Source organism: Pelecanus crispus, chromosome 20 (genome assembly GCF_030463565.1).
Source record: "Pelecanus crispus isolate bPelCri1 chromosome 20, bPelCri1.pri, whole genome shotgun sequence".
In the NCBI taxonomy this organism is placed as follows: Eukaryota; Metazoa; Chordata; class Aves; order Pelecaniformes; family Pelecanidae; genus Pelecanus; species Pelecanus crispus.
Genome location: NC_134662.1, coordinates 5,021,677 through 5,045,185, shown reverse-complemented (window position 1 = coordinate 5,045,185; position 23,509 = coordinate 5,021,677). Strand labels below are relative to the sequence as shown.

At 60.1% G+C, this 23,509-nt stretch overlaps 3 protein-coding genes across 6 annotated transcripts; 1 reads left to right on the top strand and 2 right to left on the bottom strand.

Moving 5' to 3' along the window:
* Positions 1-676: 676 nt before the first annotated feature.
* Positions 677-9,030, bottom strand: BORCS8 (BLOC-1 related complex subunit 8). Of its 4 annotated transcripts, none has more exons than XR_012831777.1 (6): positions 8,994-9,030; positions 7,129-7,241; positions 2,702-2,766; positions 2,166-2,273; positions 1,527-1,661; positions 1,202-1,234 (listed from the first exon to the last, which is right to left on the bottom strand). XR_012831777.1 is itself a non-coding variant. In XM_075723630.1 (5 exons), exons 1-5 carry the CDS (start codon positions 9,028-9,030, stop codon positions 1,192-1,194), a joined length of 366 nt encoding a protein of 121 aa, XP_075579745.1. In that variant the 3' UTR covers positions 677-1,191. The 4 variants fall into 4 exon arrangements, 2 of the variants coding, with proteins under 2 accessions (XP_075579745.1, XP_075579746.1); XR_012831778.1 differs by lacking the exon at positions 8,994-9,030 and adding an exon at positions 8,121-8,191; XM_075723630.1 differs by lacking the exon at positions 1,527-1,661 and having other exon boundaries at positions 677-1,234.
* Positions 9,031-10,428: 1,398 nt separating this feature from the next.
* Positions 10,429-14,875, top strand: RFXANK (regulatory factor X associated ankyrin containing protein). Its single transcript, XM_009485445.2, has 9 exons — positions 10,429-10,636; positions 10,869-10,946; positions 11,639-11,719; positions 12,054-12,119; positions 12,286-12,386; positions 13,420-13,545; positions 14,064-14,130; positions 14,367-14,447; positions 14,817-14,875. Exons 1-9 carry the CDS (start codon positions 10,429-10,431, stop codon positions 14,873-14,875), a joined length of 867 nt encoding a protein of 288 aa, XP_009483720.2.
* Positions 14,876-15,979: 1,104 nt separating this feature from the next.
* Positions 15,980-17,344, bottom strand: NR2C2AP (nuclear receptor 2C2 associated protein). Its single transcript, XM_075723794.1, has 5 exons — positions 17,304-17,344; positions 17,052-17,142; positions 16,798-16,903; positions 16,397-16,464; positions 15,980-16,102 (listed from the first exon to the last, which is right to left on the bottom strand). The coding sequence occupies exons 1-5, from the start codon at positions 17,342-17,344 to the stop codon at positions 15,986-15,988; spliced, it is 423 nt and encodes a 140-aa protein (XP_075579909.1). The 3' UTR covers positions 15,980-15,985.
* Positions 17,345-23,509: the final 6,165 nt, after the last annotated feature.

Sequence of the window (23,509 nt, the reverse complement as noted above, 5' to 3'; positions counted from 1 at the left end):
GCTCCGGGAAGGGGTTTGCATCGGCACTGCTGCGTGCAGGGCAGAAAGCGCAAGTACTAAAGGCAGCGGCTGTTAAACACAAGCAGGTTTCGCTTGCTCTGTCCCTGCGCTGACGAACGCCTTGCCGGTTACTCACAGCCCCACGCTCTGCCAGCCTTGCCCAGGCCCAGAGCAGCAGCACGCTTCGTTCTTCCCCAATTCCTTCTCATTCAGCCATCACTAAAGCATTTCAGGGAGTGAAGGGAGGGCACCGATTCAAGCAGATTCCCTCTCGCCTCCCCTGCTATTATCCTGAGACACACCTGTTACCCTGAGCACAATACAATTTCTTTGGAAACTGAGTTTAGCGCTGCTTTGATCCCTGCATCCGTGGTAAATTCTTCAGCAGAACAGAACTGTTGGTTCCAGGAGAGATTAACATTGAAGTCGCATCCTTTTTAAAGTGACCTCCAAAGCTGTGAGTACAGCTCTGCTTCCCACTGCTTGACAGGGGACGAAGAAAGTCCTTTTGTTGTTGTTTTTTTGAAGAACAGGACAGTTTCTTTTTTTACTTGAAAGGCTCCAACTCTGCACGTCTTTGTTTTGCTCCATGCCCTTTGAAACACACAGAGCCAGCAGGCTCCAAGACCCCCCAGCCCGAGGCGAGCAACAGGGGAAGGTTTTAGACACAACTTTCTTGTTTTTTCTTTTTATTTTTGTTCTCACCAAAACCAAATTCAGCAACTCCCTGGCACACACATGAAAAACACTCCTTGCAGAATGCCTCCTGAACAAAGCTAAAGGGTGCCTACATTATGTCATCGCAGAGCCATCTACAAAATACTGAAAGCAAGACCTAGTTTTTCTGAGATATTTCTGTGGCCAAGAGGTAGACAGAAAAAAACGCCTCATAGCAGTCTGCCATCAAAAAGAACTGGAAAGGACAAATGCAGATCCACCCCATCTCCCTTTTGCAAAGGGCTGTGGAAAGGGACACAGCTGCTCCCCAAAGCACCCCCAGAGGCAGTCCTGACCCCAGGGGCAGGATTTGCCTGCTCAGGTGCAGCACCTTGTTACTGGGAACAGAGAGGCAGGCAGAGGCCTCTGTGCAGCTTCACAGATTGAGCAGCAGGTTTCTCACTCCTCCCCGTGGCTGGAGAACATAGAGCTGGGCTGGAGAAGGCGGCAGAGGACGGCCAGTCTTGTCTGAAATCAGGAACTGGCTGGAGGATTCTTGGCTTGTGGGGCAACAGTGCTGTAAAAAGAAAAGAGACAGTCACATCCAGCAGGCAGGCAGGACAGCAGCAGCCAGAAGGATGTGAAGAACCAGGGGTTCCCTCAAATAAAACCTCACTGCTTGCAGCAGCAGAGCGGCTTGGACAAGCACACCTCTCCGTGCGCTGCGCAGGCTATGGAGTAGCACACACCAGCCCCCATGGGTGTCAAGACAGCAATCTTTGCAGGCACATCATCGCAAAAACCACTAAAAATGCTCTGGGCTGCAGACTGTGACCCTGCCACGCAGGCCAACTGGGAAAATACGGAACCTGAACCAGAAGTGTCCAAGACAGAGTCATTCTGCAGAGACAGAGGCTCTCTGTTCGCTGCGGTGGTTTGATCAGGGATGGGCATTTGGGAATTTTCTCACTTCTACCCAGTCAGACTCCAATACCACCAGCGTTCTCAGGAGAGACAAATACACTAGACTCAGACGATCTGCTGGAAGATGTTTTAGTAGCTGTAGTCCAACCGCAAACATACAAAAGTGCATCATTGTTCTGCCACCACTTATCTCTGTGGGACTCTGCCCCAAAAGAGCCACGTACGTGACAGAGAACAGCACCAAACGCAGCCTCTCAACTGCTCCATCTCGGTAGCACCATCTCACTCCAAATGCCTTTGACACAACAAAGATTTAATGTATCACACAACCAAACATCTCTTTTTACATAAGGAAATCAATTATTTTCCAGTTACCCTTTTGTAAACAAGATTATTTGCTTCCCAGTAAACAAAGGCAGAAGATCACCGGAAGGCAAGCAGCATGCTCTTTCAAATAATAGTCTAGAATCGTATTTCTGAGATAGCTGCTTGGCCTATTTGCACCGGGCCAAATTTATCACCAAAGCCTCTGCCAGCCAGACCGGTCACTCAGAAAAACAGGCAGTGTCACATCCCCCTGCTACCTGCGGCCCTGAGCAGCGTTCAGCTGATCCTTCATGGCGATGGCGTGTTTGAGCAGGCTGTCGATGCTCTTGAAGTACACGCTGCTGTCAGTCATGTTCTTTATGGCACTGAAAGAAGAAAAGAGGTGGGGTGGAAGGAGAGGGAGGACTGCTTAGCCTTTCCAAAGGCATCAAGGTTTTAGAGCAACACAGCCCCTGACAGAGGACTGTAAATAAGAAACCTCAACTTTATACAGTGCGTTGCATCTTCACACGGTAGCTAGCTGGCGGGTGGATTAACCGCAGGAGATGGGCAGCTCTGCACCACGCACAGAACTGGGGAAGAGCTGGCACGCTCATCAAAGCGAAGCCCCCAGGATCCACGGGAACGGTTCGGAGAGCACTGCCTCACACCCTCGCACCCCCAGCCCAACTGTGCTCTCTCCCTGGCTTACTCCAGGGAGGCGTCAGGGAAGCGCAGGCGGCTTCTGCTTTGTTTCTACTGCAACACCTCCGCCCGCGAACACAACCCTCCTGCTTGGGGGAGTCTCTCGTACCTGCAGGCGTACTCCACCGTGTAGATGGCTCCTTGGCTTTGCTCCTCCCAGCTCTGCATGTCAGACTGAAAGAGAAGAGAAGGTGGCATCGTTAGGTGTGCACTGGACAGCCGCGGCGGCGCAGCCCGCAGCGATACGCTCTGCCAGCCCTGCCCAAACAGGGGCTTTGGCTGCTTTTCACTGGAAGTTACGCTTGGATTCTGTCTCCTGCTTGACAGCCTGTGATGCACAGCAGGCTCTGGGTGCCATGCACTAGCATTTAAAAGGAACATTTATTGTGTGTATTTCTGGAAGGGCTATGAGTTCAGGCCAACATTTTGGATACTCTGGCAAAATTTGCGTTGTTTTTAGATGTTTTAGCCCGTGATCCAGCTGAGAGCCAGGTCAGTCAGGTTCCAAGCAACCAGCAACTGCGCTGAGTGCAGCGGACCAGCTGGATGTTTCGGAGTACTCGGATCTCCCAGTGCGTCTGGCTCAGCAGGCAGCCAGAATCTGAACCAACACAGCTCCTGCAGAGCCTGGTCTTTAGTCCTTCATGCAAAACCAGGTAAAAGTTTCTTTCACAGCACTGAAAGTTCTCGTTTCATTGGACCTGCCATTCATAAACATTTTCACAGCTGCAAGCGTCCCTGTCCTCTAGTCTGCTCTGAAACTCTGGCATCTGATCCCAAGCAGCAGTCAGCACCGTGCCCTTCCTTTCACGAGCTTCGAAGGAGCCCTGCAAACTTCACACAAACTCAAGCAGCACTGCAGGCAGCCAGTTCTGGCATGGGACATAATTGTAAGCTGTATAGCTCCAAGGAAAGGGAAAACCAAACAAATACACAAGTCACAATGAAAGCGCAGCTGAATTCAGAGGTGTAGCTCAATAGATAACTATTTCCAGAGTCCTTAAGTAGTTTGGGCACTCTTTAAAACATGTTCTCATGGGAGCTAATTCTCCAGTCTATTCTGCTGGGTCTAGTTACAAGCCAGAAGAAATCCAAGGGCCTCTTTCTGTGAGTGAAGGAGGTCGGGTAGGAGCTTGGACTTCATCCAGAATTGCTTCTGCTGTTGAAAGCCTGTCCTACATCAGGACGCTTGACCACATAGCTTTAAACTACAAAAGAAACAAGCCTCTACATGCAAGACTCTAGGCAGTTCTCTGCAGGAGAGGGTCCTTCGACCCAGGACTCACAACCCCACAGAGGCTGCACTCGTTCCAGAGCCCAATCGTGTTTTACACGACTGTATCTGTTGCTGGGAACACGCTTTGTGTGCGGAGGCAGCTGCAAAAGACGCAGAAAGTTTCCTGCGGCTCCTCACCGTGCTCTCTCCAAGAGGTGCCAGATGATCTTTAATAACCATTTAGACCCCGACATCGCACTGCCTCGGTCGTGTGTGTCACAGCCGCGTGCCTGTGGCCCTGCCATTTCTGAGCACCAGTAGATTTTAATCGTTTCCCAGTACTAGAGCCAGTGATGTCTGTTCCCAGCATTTCCACCGCTTCCTGGGATTTTCATGTCCTTAATTAGGAGCCTTTCCCTAGAGCTCCTCACTTCTTAATCTTTTCTTGATGTCCTTTCTTCAAATTCCCAGGACACACCCTTGGATGCAGTTTAAGAACTAAAGCCAGCTATTAATACACAATAGCACTAATGATACATTACCGTGGCTTGGAAATAAATTAACGAGGAGATATAAGTTCTCAAAAGACCAGGCGAAATGCAGGAAGGCCGCTCTGTGTGGAGCGGGGCTTAGCAGCACCGCTACGACGCGCGGAGGCAGCGAGGGCCTTGCATTACGCTGTATCTTATCAGGGAGGTGGTAAATCTGCTTGGAGAGTTTGAGATGGTGAGGAAAGTATTAAGATTATTGTTTTACCAAATCATAGAAAGTTGCTTGTTGTAAAGGCATGGAGGTGACCTTCTCTTTGCGGAAACTTTCCTCCCAGCCCCCTCCCTCCCAATTTTTCCTAGGTTTAATCTCCCTGGGAATTTCAAAGGCTGTGTCTCAGGAGAACTCAGCCAGCCAGAGATGGAAGAGCTGAACGGCTGAAGGAAAGCTGGAAACCACCAATAAATCCTGTTTCCATTACACATTACGTACATCCTGGGACTAAATTACCTGAGAATGGATCCACACAGAATGTTTCTTTTTCTTCTTTTCTGTTCTGAAGAATTAAAACCACCTCACTTTAATGCCTTTGCTCTGATTTAGATAAAACCTGACAGCGTTTTCACGGTGCACAGCCCTGCTGACACCCTCCTGTTCCAGTCTCTAGCCACGAAGCCGATGGGCTCTGGCAGAACAACCCAAAAATCCATCCCCACCTAATTGAACACTCCGCTGTGACGATAGCCCTGTCAGGGCCCTGAGCACATCCCTCTCTCCTGGGGTTTGGCTGCCTGGGTTCAAGGGCTTGACATGCCCAGCCTGTTCGCTGCAAACAGCAATGCCCAAAACTGGGATAAAATGAGAGCGGGATCAAGGATGACAGAGAGAACCTGGTCACAAGCCCATTACCAGCAGCCTGGCAGCACAGTCAGGACACTGGCCTAACTGAGTTATGTTTAACCCTCTCAGTTCCTACCAGGGACTGGTTACCAGCAGGGAGGAGAGCATGCTCCCAAACATGATGCTGCAGCCTTGGAAAAAACAAGCTCGTGAGCTGACAAGGCTGGAGGAAAAGTCACTAGCAGCAGCTCTGGATCTGCTGTTCTTTCAGCTGCCACAAATAATTTTCTTTCCATTTTCTCCCAGCTCTTGCCACATCAGTGCACCATTAAACACAGAGCCAGTAACCAGGAAAGCAGTTAAGCTGGAAGTGCCCATACAGCGGGCAAAAAGAAATGGATGTAAACAGCAACCCCTCTGAGCAAGCATCAGGAAATGTTTTCCAACACCAGAGAGGCCAACAGGTAGTGGGGTGGCACCAGGGCAGTGCCCCACAGTTCCCCGGGGCAGAGGGCACTGCGCAGTCGGTTCCGCTTTGTCCTGATGTGTGCCGTTGCTGCAGAGAGCACAGCGAGCTCTTCCTCGTGTACAAAGGCCACCACGGCCCCAGCTGGGGCTAGCGGCCAGGGCAGGAGGGAGGCTGCAAGGCTGAACACAAAGGCATCAAAGACCAAAGGTATCTGACGCTTGTGATGGCTGCAGTCCCACGGTGGGGGATGCAGGATCCTTGCATTTGCTGCTGGTATCCGCAGGGCAGCATGGCCTCCTTCCTCACAGGAAGAAAGTGGAAAACAGCAGCAATTTTGGCTACAAAAGAGATTTCTCTGGGGTGGCTGCAGCTAGGAAATGAACTTAGATGAGCCAGAGAGGTTGCAGAACACTGTGGATAACTGCCATGAGCCTGCCAAGCAGGGAAAATGAGAGAATCAAAGGTTTTCAGAGATCTTGCCCAGCATAATCCCCGCTGCCGAACACCATGCTCTGCGTCCAGCGCCTTCACTCGGCTGTCGCTTCCATTAGCACTTCTGCGTTGCCCCTCGCCCTCATCCCTGTTACGCACCCTTCCGTGATGGAAACTGATCTCTTCCCGCTGCATGACTTGTCATACAATTTGCTCAATTTCCTTTTGTTCAGGACACATTCCCTGAAATTGGGACTATCTTGATTAAATGAAAGCAAGCGACAGCTCAGGAATAATATTACAAACCTGTCTCCCACATGCCAGTGATGCAATCGCATCAGCATGTGCTATACATACATATACATCTCTATATACCTACCATTGCACACAGACACATATATAAAATGTTAATAAATAATTGAATAATAAAGTGTCACAATCCAGGTTAATTTGGAAACCAGGGCTGTAAAGCAAAGGTGAAAAATGGGGCCTGACAGTGCATTAGCATAGACATGAAGCAGTAATCTATTCATGAGACATCACTCCTAATGAATCATGACTGGCAGAAGAGGGAGAAGGACAACAAGGCTGGCATTAAAGTGTCTGTGCTCCGTGCTCTGGAGGAAAGTAGGAACACAGCTGTGAGATGCGATTCATTATCCTGCTTTGCCTCATGTGGGCTCTTCTCACTTGTTTCTTCACGCTCCCGCTTCCCTCCTCTCACCCTCCCCCTTATTTTATGTCGGAAATAAAAACCTCACAGCACAGGCAGCGGTAATAAGATTTAACATCACCCTTCTCCCTGTACAAGACAGACTACTCATTTTTCTTTCTCTCCACGCACAAGTCCAGCCGTGAGAGCACAGGACTGCAGTTGGACTCTCAAGTTTTTTTCCTCAGGTCCGCAGGTAAATTTGCAATGTCCCCTCATCCCCTCTAGTTCAGACCGAGCCAGGGTCCCGCAGCGCGTTGCACCCCGATGGCTGATTTCCTCCCTCCTTCCTGCTCCCCACCAGGGAGGTGAAATAGGGACAATGTGCCAAGTCAGGAAAACAGCTTGTGCCTGACTGTGTAGTGAAGTGCGGCTCACCTTGTGCTGTGCAAGCTCCGGAAGGGATCTCCGCACGTGCTCCTGGAGCCGGTACAGTGCCACGGAGGGCTCGTTGGCCAAAACGTACATGCTCTCGGTGAATTTGTCCGTAACTGCAACAAGAAACACACCACAGTTATGGAAAGCAGGGAGCAACAGGGGGGAAGGCGGGTTGGAAATGGTGCCCTGGAGCGCTGGTCCTGTCCCCAGCAGAGTCTCTGACACCTGCATAGATGTGCGGGCTGGAGAGGTTCAGAGAGCACCCACTGCACCCTCCTGCTCCAGCTTCAGCACCCGCAGGGGCCTTTACAGCAAAAGGCCCAAAGTTTCCAAAGCGACAACGCACCAGAGGAGAGATCAGAGCAAAGCCTCATGTATTTTGGATAACTAGTCTGTTAACAAGGACGCAAAAGCAAAATCCCGCTGAACAGGCAGTTCTGTTCCCACTCTCCCTGTAACAGCACCTGCAGCCAGCGCTGAGCTGGGCTCCAGACGGAGACAGAGCAGCCTGAGATGTCACCGCCTCCACGGTCCCCTGCGAGCTCTGGTTGTTTTGGTTTCAGGGACCACTTGGGTTATGCCCATCACTGGGCCCTTTCTAACCAATCTGGAGGGGAGCAGGAGATGAGCAGAGCCCAGCAGTGGCCTGGCTCCTGTTCCTGTGCTCCGCAGCCACCCCATCCAGCTGGGAGTGCTGGCATCTCCTGGTCTGGAGGCTCCCTGTCTCGTTACTGCCTGTTCAGGTTCAGCTCTGCTCAGGGCCTCAAGCTCTCCTGTGTCTCAGCCACCCCCGCAGTGTCCTTCTATTGCTCCCTTCCAGACATCTCCCCCTGTGACATCCTAAAAATGTCCACGGAGGAGACGCAGTGGCCGCAGACCAGGGCTCGGTAAGCTTCGGTGCCGTTCTGAGCTGCTGCTGAGCCACTTCCCCCTGCTCCACCCCTCTCATCCTGCCCCAACCTCTGCCTAGGCCACCCTCCACACAGCAACACCTTCTCAGCTGGCGGCTTGCGCAGCTACATCACAGCTCTGATCTCTCTTTCCCTGCGGGTCTGCAGGGAGAACGCTGACAGCTCCTAATATTTGAGACACACAAAAATCAGAGATCGCTTCATTGTTCACAGCGGGTGTGCGTGAGGGTGAAGCAAGGAGCGTTTTCACCAGGCTGAAGCAGAACATCTTCTTTCAGCTCCTGCATAATTTTCTATTTTTAAGGAAAAAGATTCTCTGCTCCTCCCTTCAGCTTTTCTTTCGGTGACAACTGCTCAGACACCCCAGCTCTGTACCACCGGCAGACGCGCCGAGCCTTCCAAATGCAAATGGGAATAAGTTGAAAACTTTACAGGAGTAATTATACCCCCCGGGACAGGCACAGCAGCTGTCTGTCTGTCTGTCTGTCTGCACTCACAACGCGAGACACGCAACAGAACCAGGCAGCGGGAGGGGGCCACAGGGCAGCTCCCAGGCAGGGCAGGGCTCTGAGGGGCTGGGGGGGACCCGGAGGGGTCCCGCCAGCTCTGCCTGCCCCGAACCGCGGGGTCCTGTCGGGGCACGTCACCCCCTGCCCTGTCACAACCTCCAGCGCCCTGTCGTGACTGACACCACGGTGCCTTTTGGGGCCTTGTTGTGACCGCAGCGCCCTGTCACCACCTGCGACAACCCTGTCACCATCCACCCGTCGTACCTTTCTCCCTCACGACCCGCAGGGCCCCATCGCGACTTCTGCTGTCGCTGCAGAGCCCTGTCGTGCCCGCGCCCTGTCACGACCGGCCAACACAGACCCACAGGGCCCTGCCGCGACCGGCCCCGCGACTGCCGGGCTCTGCCGAGCCGCCGTTCCCCGGCCGTCCCCGGCCCGCTCCCACCTTTCTTCACCTTCAGCTGCATCTCGGACTCCTCCATCCCGCCCCGCCGCCACTTCCGCTTCCGCCGGCGCCCGCCAAAACCCCCCCGGCGGGAAACCGCCGCGGCGCCCGCGCCGCAAACAACCGCGGCTGGAAACATCGCCCCAGCGCGGCCGTTCCGCCTCCCCCCCTCCCCCGCCACCGAGCGCTCCCCCCGGGCTGTGCCCCCCCGCCGGGGCCGGGCCCACACCGCGGGTGGGCGCTGGGAGTGCCCCGGGGCGGCCTTCCCCAGGTCGGGCCGCTGCGTCCCTGCTGCCCCGAGCCAGCCCGGCCCCCGGGGGGGGTGGGGGGGGGGGGGGTTAAAACACCACGATCGCCCCTTTTCTCATCAGTGCCCCCCCTGCCCCTGGGGGCTGGGTGTGGAGGCCTGGGGCGGGCGGGGGCCTCGGGCACCCAGCGCTGGGACCCCCCCCCGGTTCCCTAGGTGCTGGACAGGGGAGTGGGGACATCGCTGGGCACTGGGGACATCGCTGGGCACCTTGCCCGGGGGTCCCCTCCCCGTGGACCCCCCCCTCAGGACCCCTGTCCCCTCACAGCCCCGCCATGGTGCCATGGGCCTGAGGGGCTGAAGCGCTCCCACCCCCGGGGCCTGGGGGGCCCGAGCCGCTCTCCTCAGGCGGTAGCGGGATGTCAGAGACGAGGGACAAATTGGGGGGGGTCCCCCAAGTCAGTGGGGACCTGCTGCCCCATGGCCAGCACCGCCACCCCATCCCTGTCCCCCCTCCACGAAAGGGACTGTCGCTTTAACAGTGGGCTTTCCGTCTCGCCCGTCCTCCATGCCGTCAGCGGGCAGGTGGAGCTGGACGGCGGGCCCCCACGGTGCCCCCCGCTCCCCTCGGGCAGCCCCCCCAGGCCGGCCCTGCCAGGCCGCCTGGCTGAGGCCAGGGAAAGGGGAAGCGCTGAGACACGGGAAACGGGGGGCCCCCGCGCCGGGGGATGGCGGGGGTGAGCCCAGACTCCTCGCCGGGGAATGGCGGCCTGGCCTGAGCTGGGACAGGCCCCAGCAGCCAGCCCGGGGACGGCGAGGCGGGCAGGGAAGGCTGGAGACGGCGGTGGGGTGGCCGGGGAGAAGCGGGGGGGTTCCCTCTGACCCGCCCTGGCTTGGCCCCGTTGCGAGCGGGAAGGCGGCCATGCTTGGGTGAGCGGTTCGGTGACGGTCTCGCTGCAGCTTCGCAAAGCTCCCGTGACGGGAGCTTTTGTCCACCGGCGGTGCGGGGACTCTGGCCGGAGAGGGCAAGCGGGACCCCAAACCGCGCTGCCGGCACGGAGGGGTTTGGTGGCCGCAAGCGCTCGGTGCTCAGGGACTCAGCAGCCTCCCCCCCGCTGCCCTCTCCGTCCCGGGACATGTCCCCGCTTTTTCCCCCTTCCTAACGCGTTGTTGTGCAGCAGCTGCCCCATGGAAGGTGAAAAAGCGGTCACTCATCTTGTGGAGACCCCCCGCAATGACGGGGATGCCCAGGAGCTCCTGAAAGCGGGTGAAAACAGAGCCAAGGGAGCAACAACCGCAGAGGAGCTGGCTGCAACCAGGGACACGGGGGACAGCGGTGCCCCCCTGGGGCGTCTGCAGCCGGACCAGGACACGCCATGCTTGGACCAGAGGCATGGTGAGTGCTGGGGGTGACGGGGTGCTGGGAGGCGAGATGGGGCATGCACGGACCCAGGATCCTGCAGCGCCTGTCCCCCTGTAACGTGGGATCAGCGTGCCCGCCGCCCCGGGACCGGGGAGCACACAGGGTGCTTGCCGCGCTGGTTGGGTCTTGCTGTGCCGCATGCGGAGCCCAGCCTGCGCCCCAACAAGTGGAACCAAGGTCCCTAATGGCCGCCCTTGTTTTGTAGGTGGAGCAGGCACTCTCCCAAAGCCCTCGGTTGCCTCGATGGACAGGCAGAGGAGCACCCAGCTCTCGGCCCTTGACAGTGAGTGCTGCAGAGCCTCAGGTGCAGCCCCAGTGAGAGACAGGCATGGGAGAGGTCGGCTGGATCTCTCATCCCACAAAGGCAGCTAGAAAACAGTCTTTTACTGCTGCTGGTCCCTCCCATAACGTGGAAGGCCAAGTCCAAACCTAGACCTTGCTGATGACTCGTGCCAGCAGTGAGAGGTCGCTGCAGCTCCATGTGGTGCAATCGGAGATGGCAAACTCTTTCCATATACTTTCCTAATTAAGCTACAAATGGCTTGTTGAAAACGCATTGAGATTTCCAAGTGGAGCTCTTCAAGGGTGGGAAATATGAGGATGAACTTGAGTGCATCCCCCAGGCTGTCCTCCGCAGTATATCATTTGCAATTATGCCATTAATGCCAGATCCCTGCCTCCCGCAGTGCCCCAGATGCACCCTGCCCCTCCTTGGGCAGCTGTTCCAGCTGTTTTATCTTCCCTGCTCAGCTGTTGGTCCGCTCTCGCTGGTCAAACCTCAGCCTCCAGGCTCTTTACTTGCAAGGGAATAATTCCTTTTTTGCAGGACTCAGTTTTTGCCAGGGACAGGAGAGAACAGCTGCAGATAAGGTGCATGAGCCCTGAGCTTTCATGAGGTTCTTGGCCTCAAGTCAGTGTAGTTCCTCCCTCTGCATGGAGGAGATGTGCCCTGACTCTCTCCTCTCTCTGGAACAGGCTTCCCCCTGAAGCATTCGAACACGCTGACGAACAGGCAGCGAGGCAACGAGGTCTCGGCCCTCCCAGCCACGCTGGATAGTGAGTACCGCCGGGAAGAGCGGGCTCTGCGTCCCAGACTGTAGATGCATACGGGGTGTAGAGGGAGCAGAGGGATAGTGGGGCTGGAGCCTCCCTCCGTCTCCTGCTGCCACGCCGTTCAGTGCCCGCCGGGGTGGTCTCTTGGGCTGCTCCCTGCAGCGCCGTTGCTCTCAGCACTCGCCATGCCTGGCTGTCCCCACCGCTGTACGGCAGAAGGGTGTCAGTTACCCACTGGGTTTTTTGGGGGCTCAGACTTGCGGGGACCCACATACAGATGGTGGGTGCAGAGCTGGGGAAAGTTTGTCCTGATGGGTGAATTCTTTCTGTCCCACAGCATTGTCCATCCACCAGCTTGCTGCCCAAGGAGAGCTCAGCCAGCTGAAAGAGCACCTTCAGAAAGGTACGCGGCTATTCCTTTGGGTTCTTACCCCAGAGCGTGCAGAGTCCGGCCAGCACACCTTTTGATAAACCCTTGGCTTAGTTTTACAGCCTTCATTGGGGGGACAGGGAGCAGAAGTGGGGCCTTTACCCTTCCTATTTACGATGTCTCATCCATGTTTGTGCAGGTGAGAACTTGGTAAATAAACCTGATGAGAGAGGTTTCACGCCGCTGATCTGGGCTGCAGCCTTCGGAGAGATCGAAACGGTCCGTCACCTGCTGGAATGGGTAAGGCCATTGGGCTCACGCAGCACCTCGTGAACAGGAGACTTCCCAGCTCCAATCCCGGTGCCTGCCAAATTGCCCAGCACCATTCTGGTACCATCTCAGCCAATCTTCCCCATGGCACCAAACAGGACACGTTTGCAGAGCTAACGGCTCAGATGCTGTCGGATCCTACTCCCCATTGGGCTGTGAGCTAAGTCAGGAGCATGAAGAACCTTATCTCACAGCTAGCAATAACTGTTTGTAATTAAGTATCTGCTTATTGGTAATTTGAGATCAGGCTTATCACTTGGGCCCTGTAATCCGCCAGCAAATGTGCTCGCCAAGGTATCGTTGTAGTTAATGAACTCATTGCTGCATCGTCCTTGAGTGCTGGGCTTGCAGTCGAGGACTGTCTGGGGGTGAGCAAGAACCAGGTCCTCCTGCATTTCGGATCAAGCTGCTCCCCAAAGCTCCGTCCCACATCCATGTGTGTCCAATGGCCAGCAAGCACTCACACCACATAAGCACTGGCCCAACTCTGGCTCTGTTACTGTATTAGCAGCAAAATTGCAATGCATTACCAGAGACACAAACAGAACCCAAAATAAACGAGGTGATACATTGATAAAGGCTATAATGAAGTCCAGGAGGGATCCATGGCTGGCAGGGCTTGGAGGACAGGGAGGTTTTCTAGGTAAATCAGGAACAAAAGAGATGGTGGATGCTGTACGGGCATCTAGACGGCACCAGTAACAGCGTTACTGGCGATGGGGAAAAGGGCCGAGTAACAGGAACCATCAGGCTTGGTTTCTGACACTGGCGAACGGCTTTTAAGTCCTCACCTGAGATGTTTGATGATGATTAAAATATGCCCAGTAGGGACTTTGGTAAGGAGAGGTCACTGGGCACATGGGAGCTGTCTGTACCCCATCGGGCCGTCAGGACCTGGCTCTGTGCTCAGCCCTCCTGGGGTACCCAGCAAGGCTGTGCTGAGCACCCTGGGTCCCAGCAGGGCTCCTTCGCCTGTCGGGGCTGACGCCTGTGCCTTCCCCAGGGCGCTGACCCCCACGTGCTGGCGAAGGAGCGGGAGAGCGCCCTGTCCCTGGCCAGCATGGGCGGCTACACCGACATTGTCATCATGCTGCTGGAGAGGAACGTGGACATCAACATCTACGACTGGGTGAGTGCCGCCGGGCGCAGGCTGCTGTGGGGACCGCGCCAGTGCCGGGAGCGACACCCAGCCCCGGATGGGGCTCCGCAAAGCTCATTTTAAAAAGCAGCAGCGAGTTCACATCGTTCTGGGCTGAGTTAGCAGCAGTGCCTTTCTCCTAGATGTTTCCCAGGCTTGCAGCGCTCATTTGCCTGCTCATGCAGTTGTTACGAGAAATTAATCTGGATAATAATTTTAAATGGTTTCCTCAGTTGTTCACACTGGTGATGTTACCAGCCGCAAGGAAACGGCGCTCAGAACTTAAGGTTGTCTTTAAAATTACACAATTTAAAAGTTATTGTATCGCATACAGAGAATAAAACCTGCGCAGAGCTGCTCTGCGAGAAAACACCCAGCCCCGAGCTGGGAGAGGGCGGAAAGGGGATCCCAGCAGGTCGGGGACCTACCGCTCTGGGAGAAGCGGGAGGTGCATGAGCACGGCCCCGTGCGAGGCCAGCAATGACACAGCCCCTTCCCTTTCCCTGCAGAACGGCGGCACTCCTCTGCTCTACGCCGTGCGCGGCAATCACGTCAAGTGTGTCGAGGCCCTACTAGGTAACGGGGAAGATCTGCATTTAGTCCTTGGCCTCGGATCTCTGCTCGTTGGTAACCGCCTCGGGGAGAGAGTGTGACATGCCTGGGGGGAGAAACTGAGCAGCCTCGGGGTGTCATGGGGGGCTGCTGAGCCAGGACGGGCACCTTTGGGGGTCCCCTCGCCCTGTGCCTGACCCGGAGGGGACACCACATCGGCAGGGGAGCACCGCACCCTGATCTCCACTGCCTGCTTGCAGCTCGCGGCGCCGACCTGACGATGGAGGCAGATTCTGGCTACACCCCGATGGATCTGGCCGTGGCCCTGGGACACAAGAAAGGCAAGTGTCCCCTCCGTGCCTGGCAGGGAGCCCTGCCTTCCCTCCTCAAAAAGCCTCCACGCAATTCCCAGCTTCCAGCCTTGCTCGGGGCTTTTTTTGACCTTCCACCACAGCTCCCCGCTCTGCCATGCAGAGAAACTGCGCCAGAGAAATCAAGATGAGTCCTGTTCCCCTTGCTCCCCCTCCAAACCAGAGCTGTGCTGGCGATAGGGCTGGGACAGGGGAGATGGGGACAGGCCCCCGGAGAAAGGGGTTTTCCGACCTCCCACTGGAAAACAGGAGCAAAATGGTGACCAGGTCCTGCCCGCAGCAGTACTGGCTTCTCACAGGCTTGGCTTCCCTGGGTTTCACTTCTCTCCTCTCCGTTAGTCCAACAGGTTATCGAAAATCACATCCTCAGGCTATTTCAGAAAAAGGAGCTGCAGTGACGCGGCAGCTCGCGCTGCACCACCGCAGCACCAGCGCTTCTCCCGGCTGACGCAGGGCTCTCCTCTGGGACCAACACGGCCTCACCCAGCCGTCCCGAAACGGGCAGCGGCGCGATGCTCCAGGCGAGGAGCACGCGGAGGAAGCCAGGAACTGCCTGCCCTCCGTGGACCTGTGCCTCTCCCGGAGGGTGGCACGGCCACAGTGCCTTGCACCCGGGGACACTCATTCCTCACGGCAGCTGCATTTCTGCCCTGTCCAGGCTCGGCTGCTTTGTGCGCGTGTGCATTCAGGTATCGCATTAATGGAAGTAAACGCTAAAGCAGCCGTGCGGAGCCTTCCTTGTCCATTGCCTCAGCCTGTCACAGCTGCCAGTCCCCAATCCCAGCACCAGCTACTGGGGAATTGTGAGGGGAACTGGGCCAACCAACCTCTTCAAGGCCTGCACCCTCCCAGTGCCCCGGCATTCCTCTCCAGAGCTGTCTCTTTGAGGAGGGAAGCTCCCTCTTAAGCCCATAAACCTGCCAAGCCCTCCCTGCACGCAGCGCTCTAACCAGCCAGGGAAATATCCATAGGCAGGAGCAAAACCCCGCAGGAAGCATCACCCGGCCAGCCACGAACACGGCACGGCTCCGGCTGACAGCCGGCACGCTGCGATCCCAAGCCGGAGCCCCGCCAGGCTGCAAAGAGCTGCTCCAAGGAGTTCAGGGGTGGTTATAGCAAAGGTGAGAGACAGCCAGAGCTCGCAGCACGTGGAGGTGGCACTTCTCCTCTCACCTGCTCGAGCCATGCACCGGCACGGCCGTGGCAAACCCCGGAGGGCTCGGTCCTGGGGTGCCGCTTGCCCAAGGAGCAGCCGGAGGGAGCGGGGACACCGTTTATTGGGCTGGTTACACAGGCTGCGCCCCGCCAAAGGCTCGGAATTCCGGTGTGTGGATCTCCACTAGCGTCCCTCTGTCCCTGCCGTCCCGAGGGGTGTGGGTTCCCTCAGAGCCTTGGGGTGCAACTGGGGGCAGCGTGTCCCCGCTGGCAGGGTTTGCTGTCCCATTTGCCCCCACGGGGGAGCGCAGGCGAGGGGGGAGCGGCCCCCCATGCTGTCCCTCGCCGCTGCCCTAGAGCCGCTCCCCCAGCACCCCGAGGTGGTACACCACGATCCTCCCGAAGAAGTCACTGCTGTTCCCAAAGGTGATCTTCAGCTTATCCAGCACCGTCTCCTCCACCTGGAATCTGTGCGGGGCCCGTAAAGGAGAAAAAATAGGCAGGGGCACGCCACGACACATGGGAGACCTGCTCCGAGCGGGCCCACGTGGGGCTCGCAGCCCGCTGTACCGTGGCCGGCGATGTCCAGATTTGCTCCAGCTCCGCTGAGTTGCTTTAGCGGTAGCAAAGTGCCAGCAGGCACCCACACGTCTGTCGCTTAAACCGCAGCTCTGCCATCGCCCCCCTGCCCCTCCGCAGCCGCGGGTGGCTCTGAACCCACCCACCAAGCCGTTCCGCCCAGCCCGCGACGTGGCAAAGGATATCTGCATGGCATTGATGTCCTCGGGGTACAGCTCGGATATTTTCACCAGTTCTTCGCCTGCTCTGCAGCCTGCGGAAGGCGAAGGTGGAGGCAGCCGCGCGGAGGCTCGGGTGCTGGGGGAGCCTCCGACGGCTGCCACGGCCTCGGCTGCTCCATCTCTGCTGCGGGGCTGGGAGCAGGGGCCCATCTAAGGGACCAGGTTCCCATCTGCACCCAAAGCGTCGCGGAGAACCCCAGCTCCTCGCTATCCACCCCTCTCCGCTCCAGCCCACAGCCTCAGCCCCTCTGGGGTTTGGGGAATGGCTGGCAAACACCTCTGGGCCTCGCAACAAACAGTTGTGGGATCCAGATGTGGGTAAACAGAGGCAGAGGGACCCCCACACCCCCAAACCAGCTCCTCACCTTCCAGCGTGCACAGCCGGCTGGAGAATCCCCCCTGGAACTGGATGTGGAGCTGCGAGACCTTGACGGTGCGGGGGAAATCCAGGGTGACCCACTGGCACGTGCCCTGAAGGCAGGAACGACACCGGGGCTCCGTCACGGCGGGGAGCGCGGGGTGTTCACCGTGTGCGTGGCTCCCGTCCCCCGAAATGGCTCTTGTCCCGTGCACGGCTCCCGTCCCACCCCTCCTGCTTCCCCTGTCCTCATCCCCCTACCTGGTCTGAGTTCCAGCACGTCTCCTCGCTCCCGTCGAACATGTGCTTCTTCCCAAATTGCTTCGCATCCCGGTTAAGCACAGAGCTCACCCTGCAGGGACACGTGCCACCGTCCCGGGGACACGACGGGGACAGCGTCAGCGATGGGACTTGAGTCCCCCGCAGGGCCCGTGGCACCCAGGAGGGACCCGCCTGGGGGTGGTGGCCGCAGCACCCCGCTGCCTGCCGTCCCCTCGGGGGGCTGGGACTCACCGCGTGGCCGTGTCGGCGCAGATCAGGGGCTCCACGGGCATCGCTGCCTGCGGCCGTGCTGCCTGTGGAGAGACGGGGTCAGGAGGGGCAAAAACGGGGACACCCAGCAGCAATGGGGACACCTGGGCAGCACTGGGGACACTCCGGCAACATTGGGGACCCCTGAGCGGCAATGGAGACCCTCGGACAGCACCGGGAACCCCCGCACAGCATTGGGGACACCCTGGCAGCACTGGGAGGGCTCTGGCAGCACTGGGGACCCCCAAGCAGCACTGGGGACCCTTGAGCAGCACTGGGGGCACCCTGAGCAGCACTGGGGACCCCCAGGCCGCACTGGGGATGCCCAGCAGCATTAGAGGCATCTGAGCAGCAATGGGAACCCCCAGGGAGCATTGGAGACCCCTGAGCAGCACTGGGGGTACCCTGAGCAGCACTGGGGACCCCCGAGCAGCACTGGGGGCACCCTGAGCAGCATTGGGGACCCCCAGGCCGCACTGGGAATGCCCAGCAGAATTGGGGACCCCTGGACAGCACTGGGGACACCTAGCAGCATTAGAGCATCCGAGCAGCAATGGGGACCCCCAGGCAGCATTGGGGACCCCTGAGCAGCAATGGGGACATGCAGGCAGCAATGGGGACCTCTGTGCAGCAAAGGGGACCCCTGAGCAGCAATGGGGACATGCAGGCAGCAATGGGGACCTCTGTGCAGCAAAGGGGACCCCTGGGAAGCGTTGGAGACCCCCGTGAAGCATTGGGGACCCCTGAGCAGCATTGGGGACACCTGAGCAGCAATGGGGACCCCTGGGTGGCACTGGGGACCCCCTAGCAGCAATGGGGACCTCCAGGGAGCATTAGGGACCCCTGAGCAGCAATGGGGACACCCAGGCAGCAGTGGGGACCCCCGGGCAGCATTAGGGAACCCCCGGGGAGCAATGGGGACCCCCGAGCAGCAGTGGGGACCCCCGGGGAGCATTGAGGACCCCGAGCAGCAGTGGGGACCCCCGAGCAGCAGTGGGGACCCCCTGGCAGCCGTGGGGACCCCTAGGGAGCAATGGGGACCCCCGGGGAGCAATGGGGACCCCCGAGCAGCAGTGGGGACCCCCGGGGAGCATTGAGGACCCCGAGCAGCAGTGGGCACCCCCGAGCAGCAGTGGGCACCCCCGAGCAGCAGTGGGAACCCCCTGGCAGCCGTGGGGACCCCTAGGGAGCAGTGGGGACCCCCGGGGAGCAGTGGGGACCCCCGGGAAAGCAGTGGGGACCCCCTGGCAGCCGTGGGAACCCTCGCAGCCCCCAGCACCCGCGCCCCCCGCGCCCCCCGGCCGCCCCGCACTCACCGCCCGCCCCGCGCAGGAAGCGGCGGAGCCGCGGCCCGGGACCGCCCCCCCCGCGCCCCGCCCTCCCCGCCCCGGCCGGCCCGGGCTGCGGGAGCGCCCTGCCCCGGCAGCCCCCCCGGCGGGGGGGGAGGGGGGGAGCACCGGGGGGAGCACCCCGGGCAGCCCCCCCGGCAGCCCCCCCCCCGGGCCCAGCACCTCCCCGGGGTGCTGCGCCCCCGGGCTTCGCCCCCCTGCAAAGCCCTCGCCCCCCCCGCCCCCTCCCCGCTGCCCCCCGCCCCTGCACGCCCCTGCGGTCGGGGTCCCCCCCCCACCCCGGGCCGGCTCCAGGGGGCCCCGGCGGGCCCTGCGCGGGGGGTGCCTGGGTGCCCTCCTGGGCCGGCTCTGTAGGTGGCACTGGCGGAGCGCGGCTCAAAGTGGCAGCGGCGAGAGGTGGCGGGGGGGGCGGGGGGGGGGGGGATCCCGGCACAGCCCGGCGTCCTGCACATCCCGGCATCCTGCACATCCCAGCATCCTGCATATCCCGGCGTCCTGCACATCCCGGCGTCCTGCACGCCCCAGCATCCCTGCACATCCCAGCATCCTTCATATCCCAGTGTCCTGAACATCCTGGCATCCCTGCACGCTCCAGCATCCCTGTACATCCCGGCATCCTGTACATCCCGGCATCCTGCACATCCCAGCATCCTGCACATCCCAGCATCCTGTACAGACCAGCATCCTGTACAGCCCAGCATCCTGCACATCCCAGCATCCCTGCACATCTCAGCATCCTGCACATCCCAGCATCCCACATATCCCAGCATCCCGCATATCCCGGCATCCTGCGTATCCCGACATCCTGCCCATCCCAGCATCCTGCACGCTCCAGCATCCCTGCACATCCCAGCATCCTTCATATCCCAGCGTCCTGCACATCCTGGCATCCCTGCATGCTCCAGCATCCCTGCACATCCCAGCATCCTGCACATCCCAGTGTCCCTGCACTCCCCAGCATCCCTGCATGCTCCAGCACCTTTGCACATCCCAGCATCCCTGCACACTCCAGCATCCTGCACATCCCAGCATCCTGTACAGCCCAGCATCCTGCACATCCCAGCATCCTGTACAGCCCAGCATCCTGTACAGCCCAGCATCCCTGCACATCCCAGCATCCCGTACACCCCAGCATCCCTGCATGCTCCAGCACCTTTGCACATCCCAGCATCCCTGCACACTCCAGCATCCTGCACATCCCAGCATCCTGTACAGCCCAGCATCCTGCACATCCCAGCATCCTGTACAGCCCAGCATCCTGTACAGCCCAGCATCCCTGCACATCCCAGCATCCCGTACACCCCAGCATCCCTGCATGCTCCAGCACCTTTGCACATCCCAGCATCCCTGCACACTCCAGCATCCTGCACATCCCAGCATCCTGTACAGCCCAGCATCCTGCACATCCCAGCATCCTGTACAGCCCAGCATCCTGTACAGCCCAGCATCCCTGCACATCCCAGCATCCCGTACACCCCAGCATCCCTGCATGCTCCATCATCCCTGCATGTTTCAGTATCCCTACACGCCGGAGCATCCCTGCGCACCCCAGCACCCCCCTCGACGCAAGTCACCAGCAGAAAGCACCGGGAAACCCAGGCTCCCCACCACCGCTGCCTCTCGCCAGCACGGCAGGGCCGGCTCTCCCGCGGGCACGCCGGCCAGGCAGGGCTGAGCTCCCCCCGAGCCTGCGAGGGAGCCGCGGGGAGCCCGGAGCCGCTGTGCGGGGAGAAACCACCCCCCACACGCACACGTATAACACGGCAGCTGCTTAAAATTCTCCTTCGCAGGCGTATGGTGCCGCCACGCTTGCCCACGGCCCCGGGTCTTTGCGGATGCGCCCTGATGCTCAGCGACGTTGCCAAGCCTTGGCCCCGCGGTGGTCCCGCGTCCCCAGCCGGCCCCCGCGGCCGCTTTGCTGGGAAAGGCAACGCAAGGCAAGGGCACGGCGGTGCTCCGCAGCCCTCCCAACCCTCCCCGGGCGCTGGGCTGCCTGCGTGAGTCACAGCGGCCGCGCCGAAGCTGCCTGCGCTCAGCCACAAGCAAAAATAAAACACGCCGAGCGCTGCAAAGCTGTCACCTCCCCCTCGCCGTGTGGCTCCGGGGGCTCTGGCCGGCCGGCTGGGGCTGCGCACACGCCTGCACCTGCGTGTCAGCGAGCACACACGTCTATGCCCACGCATGCACAGACACGCGGTGACACGCAGCAGCGCCCGCTGCACATCCATGCGCTCCATCTTCCTCCTCCTTCCTCCCCTTCTCTCCTCCCCCCCGCCCAAATTTCGCCTGAAAAATTGGGTCAAAAACCACAGGAGCCTTAATAGCCCCTCGGCTGGTCGCGCGTCGAGGACGGGTCTGCCATTTGTGCCACCGCCACCCGTGTCACCACCTGCCCGCGCCTGCCAGCACCGTCCCGCTCGCCCCGGTGACCCCCCGCCTCGCCAGCCCTTCCCGCCTGCGGGGAACTGGGGGGGCAGCTCTGGCTGGGGGCTCTTTGGCCTCGGCATCTTCCTCACCCTCCTCGCTCTCGAGGAACGAGGCGGGCGGTAAATGCAGCTGTTTCGCGCCGGGCTGTGCCGGGAGCGGCTTGGCGGCGTTGGCTCCCGGCTGCCGTCCAGCCCGGCACTCAGCCGCCCGCCGGGGGGGCTTTTGCATTTTATCCAAGCGCTCACAGAAAGGCTGGTGCCAAACCAGGCGCCGGCACGGATCCAGGCCCCCCGCTCCCACCGGGCCCGAGCTCCCACCCACGAGCCGCCGGGATGCTGGCCCTGTGCCGGCGCGGCCACCTCGTGCCGGCGGTGCAGGAAACGGGTGCCGGTGCCTTTTGTGCGGCGTGGTGCCGGCGTGTGAGTTTTGCTGAGCAACCCCGGCTGGTGCCGGGAGCTGCTTCCGAAGAAGAAGCCGGTGTTGTGCCCTTCGCCGTTAATTACTTGCGGTGATTGATTTCCAGTTCCGTGTAAACACTGGAGATTACCGGTGAATGCGGCACAGGCGTTATTCAACGCCGCGGCCTCTCGGCCCGGCACAGGGCCCTCCTGTTCTCCGGGAAGCGCCTCTGCCTTTATTCCCCCTGCCTGCACAGAGGGACCGGGGGTCCCAGGGGGGCCGGGGAGGGCAGGATTTGCCACAGCCGGTAATTAATGCTAAATAACAATGTGGTGGCATCTCCGCGCTGGGAAGGAGCTGCGCAGGGTGGCGACGGGTGCGTGCCTCTGGAAGGGGATAAAAGGCTATAATTATAATTATCTCCTTATAGCCTTGATTTTAAGCCACAAACCAGCATTTCCTCCCAAAGGGGTGAGGGCACTGGGCTCATGGACAGGCCGCTGCGGTGCCGGTGGCCTCCCCGCCGGTGCCGCTGCGCAGGGGGTGCCGGGGACACGGCGCAGCGGCCGTGAGCAGGTGTCGGGGTGGGACGTGCCAGTAATGAGCTTGGCTCTGCTACCGGGAGATGCTGCTGGGCATCCCCCCGCGGGCAGTGCCGGGGGGGCAATTACCGCCCTGGCTAATGAACCAGCACGGCGTCCTGCCGGCCCTGCTGCTAATTATTGCTGGTGGCAGAGAGGGGCTGACCGGTGCTGGTGTCCCCCGCACCCGCTCCCAGTCCCCTGCCAGCGCTGCCGGCTGCTCCCCCAAAATCACCCACCGGTGCCGTGGCGGGCACCAGGGTGCAGGGTTGGGCCCTGCCCGCGGATGCGGAGATGGTGGCATTGCCACCCGGGAGAGCGTCGGGAGGAGGGGACCGTGCTTGTGCCGCCCGTGTCCCCGGTGGAGGGTGGGTGCTGCGGGGCTGGGTGCTGCCGGAGGGCGAAGGAGCGGGTCCGGCTGCCGGAAGGGGGAAGGGAAGGAGGCAGTTGCCATGGAAACAGAAAATAAAATCAATGCATCCTACCGGCGGGTTTGGAGGGAGTTGGGCCTGGCCAGGGCAGAGCCCCTGCATCCCTAGGGGGGTGCCGCAGCCCCCAGCCCGGACCCCTCCGTGCCCTCGCCGCCGTGCCCAGCTTGTGCCATGGGGCAGGTCTGGCCCTGGCCGAACGCAGAACGGGGCTGGGGGCGAGGAGCCGCGGGCAAGGGCTTGGGGGCAGCGTGGAAGTGGGTCCATGGCGCCGGGTCTCAGCCCGTCCCCTCCGGAGCAGAGCCCGGGTCAGGGCATCCCGCCCTGCTCCAGCCCCGGCTGCAGACCGGCACCTCTGCCAGGACAGGCACCGGCTGCCGGTTCACCCTGCCATGAAGCCGTCCGGCTGTCTGTCCGTCCGCCCGCCCTCCCGCTGCCTGTCCCCGTGCCAGTGCCCCGAGCGCTGGCCCCAGCTGCGGTGGCAGAGCCCTCATTAATAAGCCGCTCTCCCCATGAATGTGGCAGCTCTCCTGGAACGGGCTTCATTAGCCGGAGGCGGACCTGAGCGGAATAACAAGCGGCTCCGCCGGGCATGGGATGGGGTCCCCCCGTGCACCCCCGGCGATGCAGGGACCAGGGTGTGCAGCCATGCTCCAGTTGCGGGGAGGTGGGGGGCCCCTCACTGCACAGGGAAGGTCCCTGGCACCCCACTCCCTTGGTACCCAGTGCCGGCGGGATGGCAGCGGCGGTGCTGCTCAGCACCCCGGTCACGGCGCCGTGGCCCCGGCTGCCAAATCGGGCAGCACCGGTGTTCGGGAGGCTCCTGGCCTCACTGCCCCCCAAACTGGCTCTGCCATTGGGGTGACGAGGGTGCTTCGCCGCCTGCTCTCACAGGGCCAACCCCTCCATCCCCCTTCGGGTCCCCATCAACCCTGCAATGTCCCCACGCCTGTCGCCACGCTGCGTGTTGGCCACGTCACCTCTCTGTTGTGGCTCTTGACGGG

Coding starts and splice junctions, on each gene's coding strand:
- RFXANK (XM_009485445.2), top strand. CDS start 10,429: ATGGAAGGTGAAAAAGCGGTCACTCATCTTGTGGAGACCCCCCGCAAT. Junction 12,120..12,285: donor GAAAGAGCACCTTCAGAAAG/GTACGCGGCTAT, acceptor ATGTTTGTGCAG/GTGAGAACTTGGTAAATAAA. Junction 14,448..14,816: donor GGCCCTGGGACACAAGAAAG/GCAAGTGTCCCC, acceptor CCTCTCCGTTAG/TCCAACAGGTTATCGAAAAT.
- NR2C2AP (XM_075723794.1), bottom strand. CDS start 17,344: ATGCCCGTGGAGCCCCTGATCTGCGCCGACACGGCCACGCG. Junction 16,904..17,051: donor CGTGCTGGAACTCAGACCAG/GTAGGGGGATGA, acceptor TCCTGCCTTCAG/GGCACGTGCCAGTGGGTCAC. Junction 16,103..16,396: donor AGGACATCAATGCCATGCAG/ATATCCTTTGCC, acceptor CGGGCCCCGCAC/AGATTCCAGGTGGAGGAGAC.
- BORCS8 (XM_075723630.1), bottom strand. CDS start 9,030: ATGGAGGAGTCCGAGATGCAGCTGAAGGTGAAGAAAG. Junction 7,242..8,993: donor GCAGCTGAAGGTGAAGAAAG/GTGGGAGCGGGC, acceptor TTCTTGTTGCAG/TTACGGACAAATTCACCGAG. Junction 1,235..2,165: donor AACGCTGCTCAGGGCCGCAG/GTAGCAGGGGGA, acceptor TTCTTTTTACAG/CACTGTTGCCCCACAAGCCA.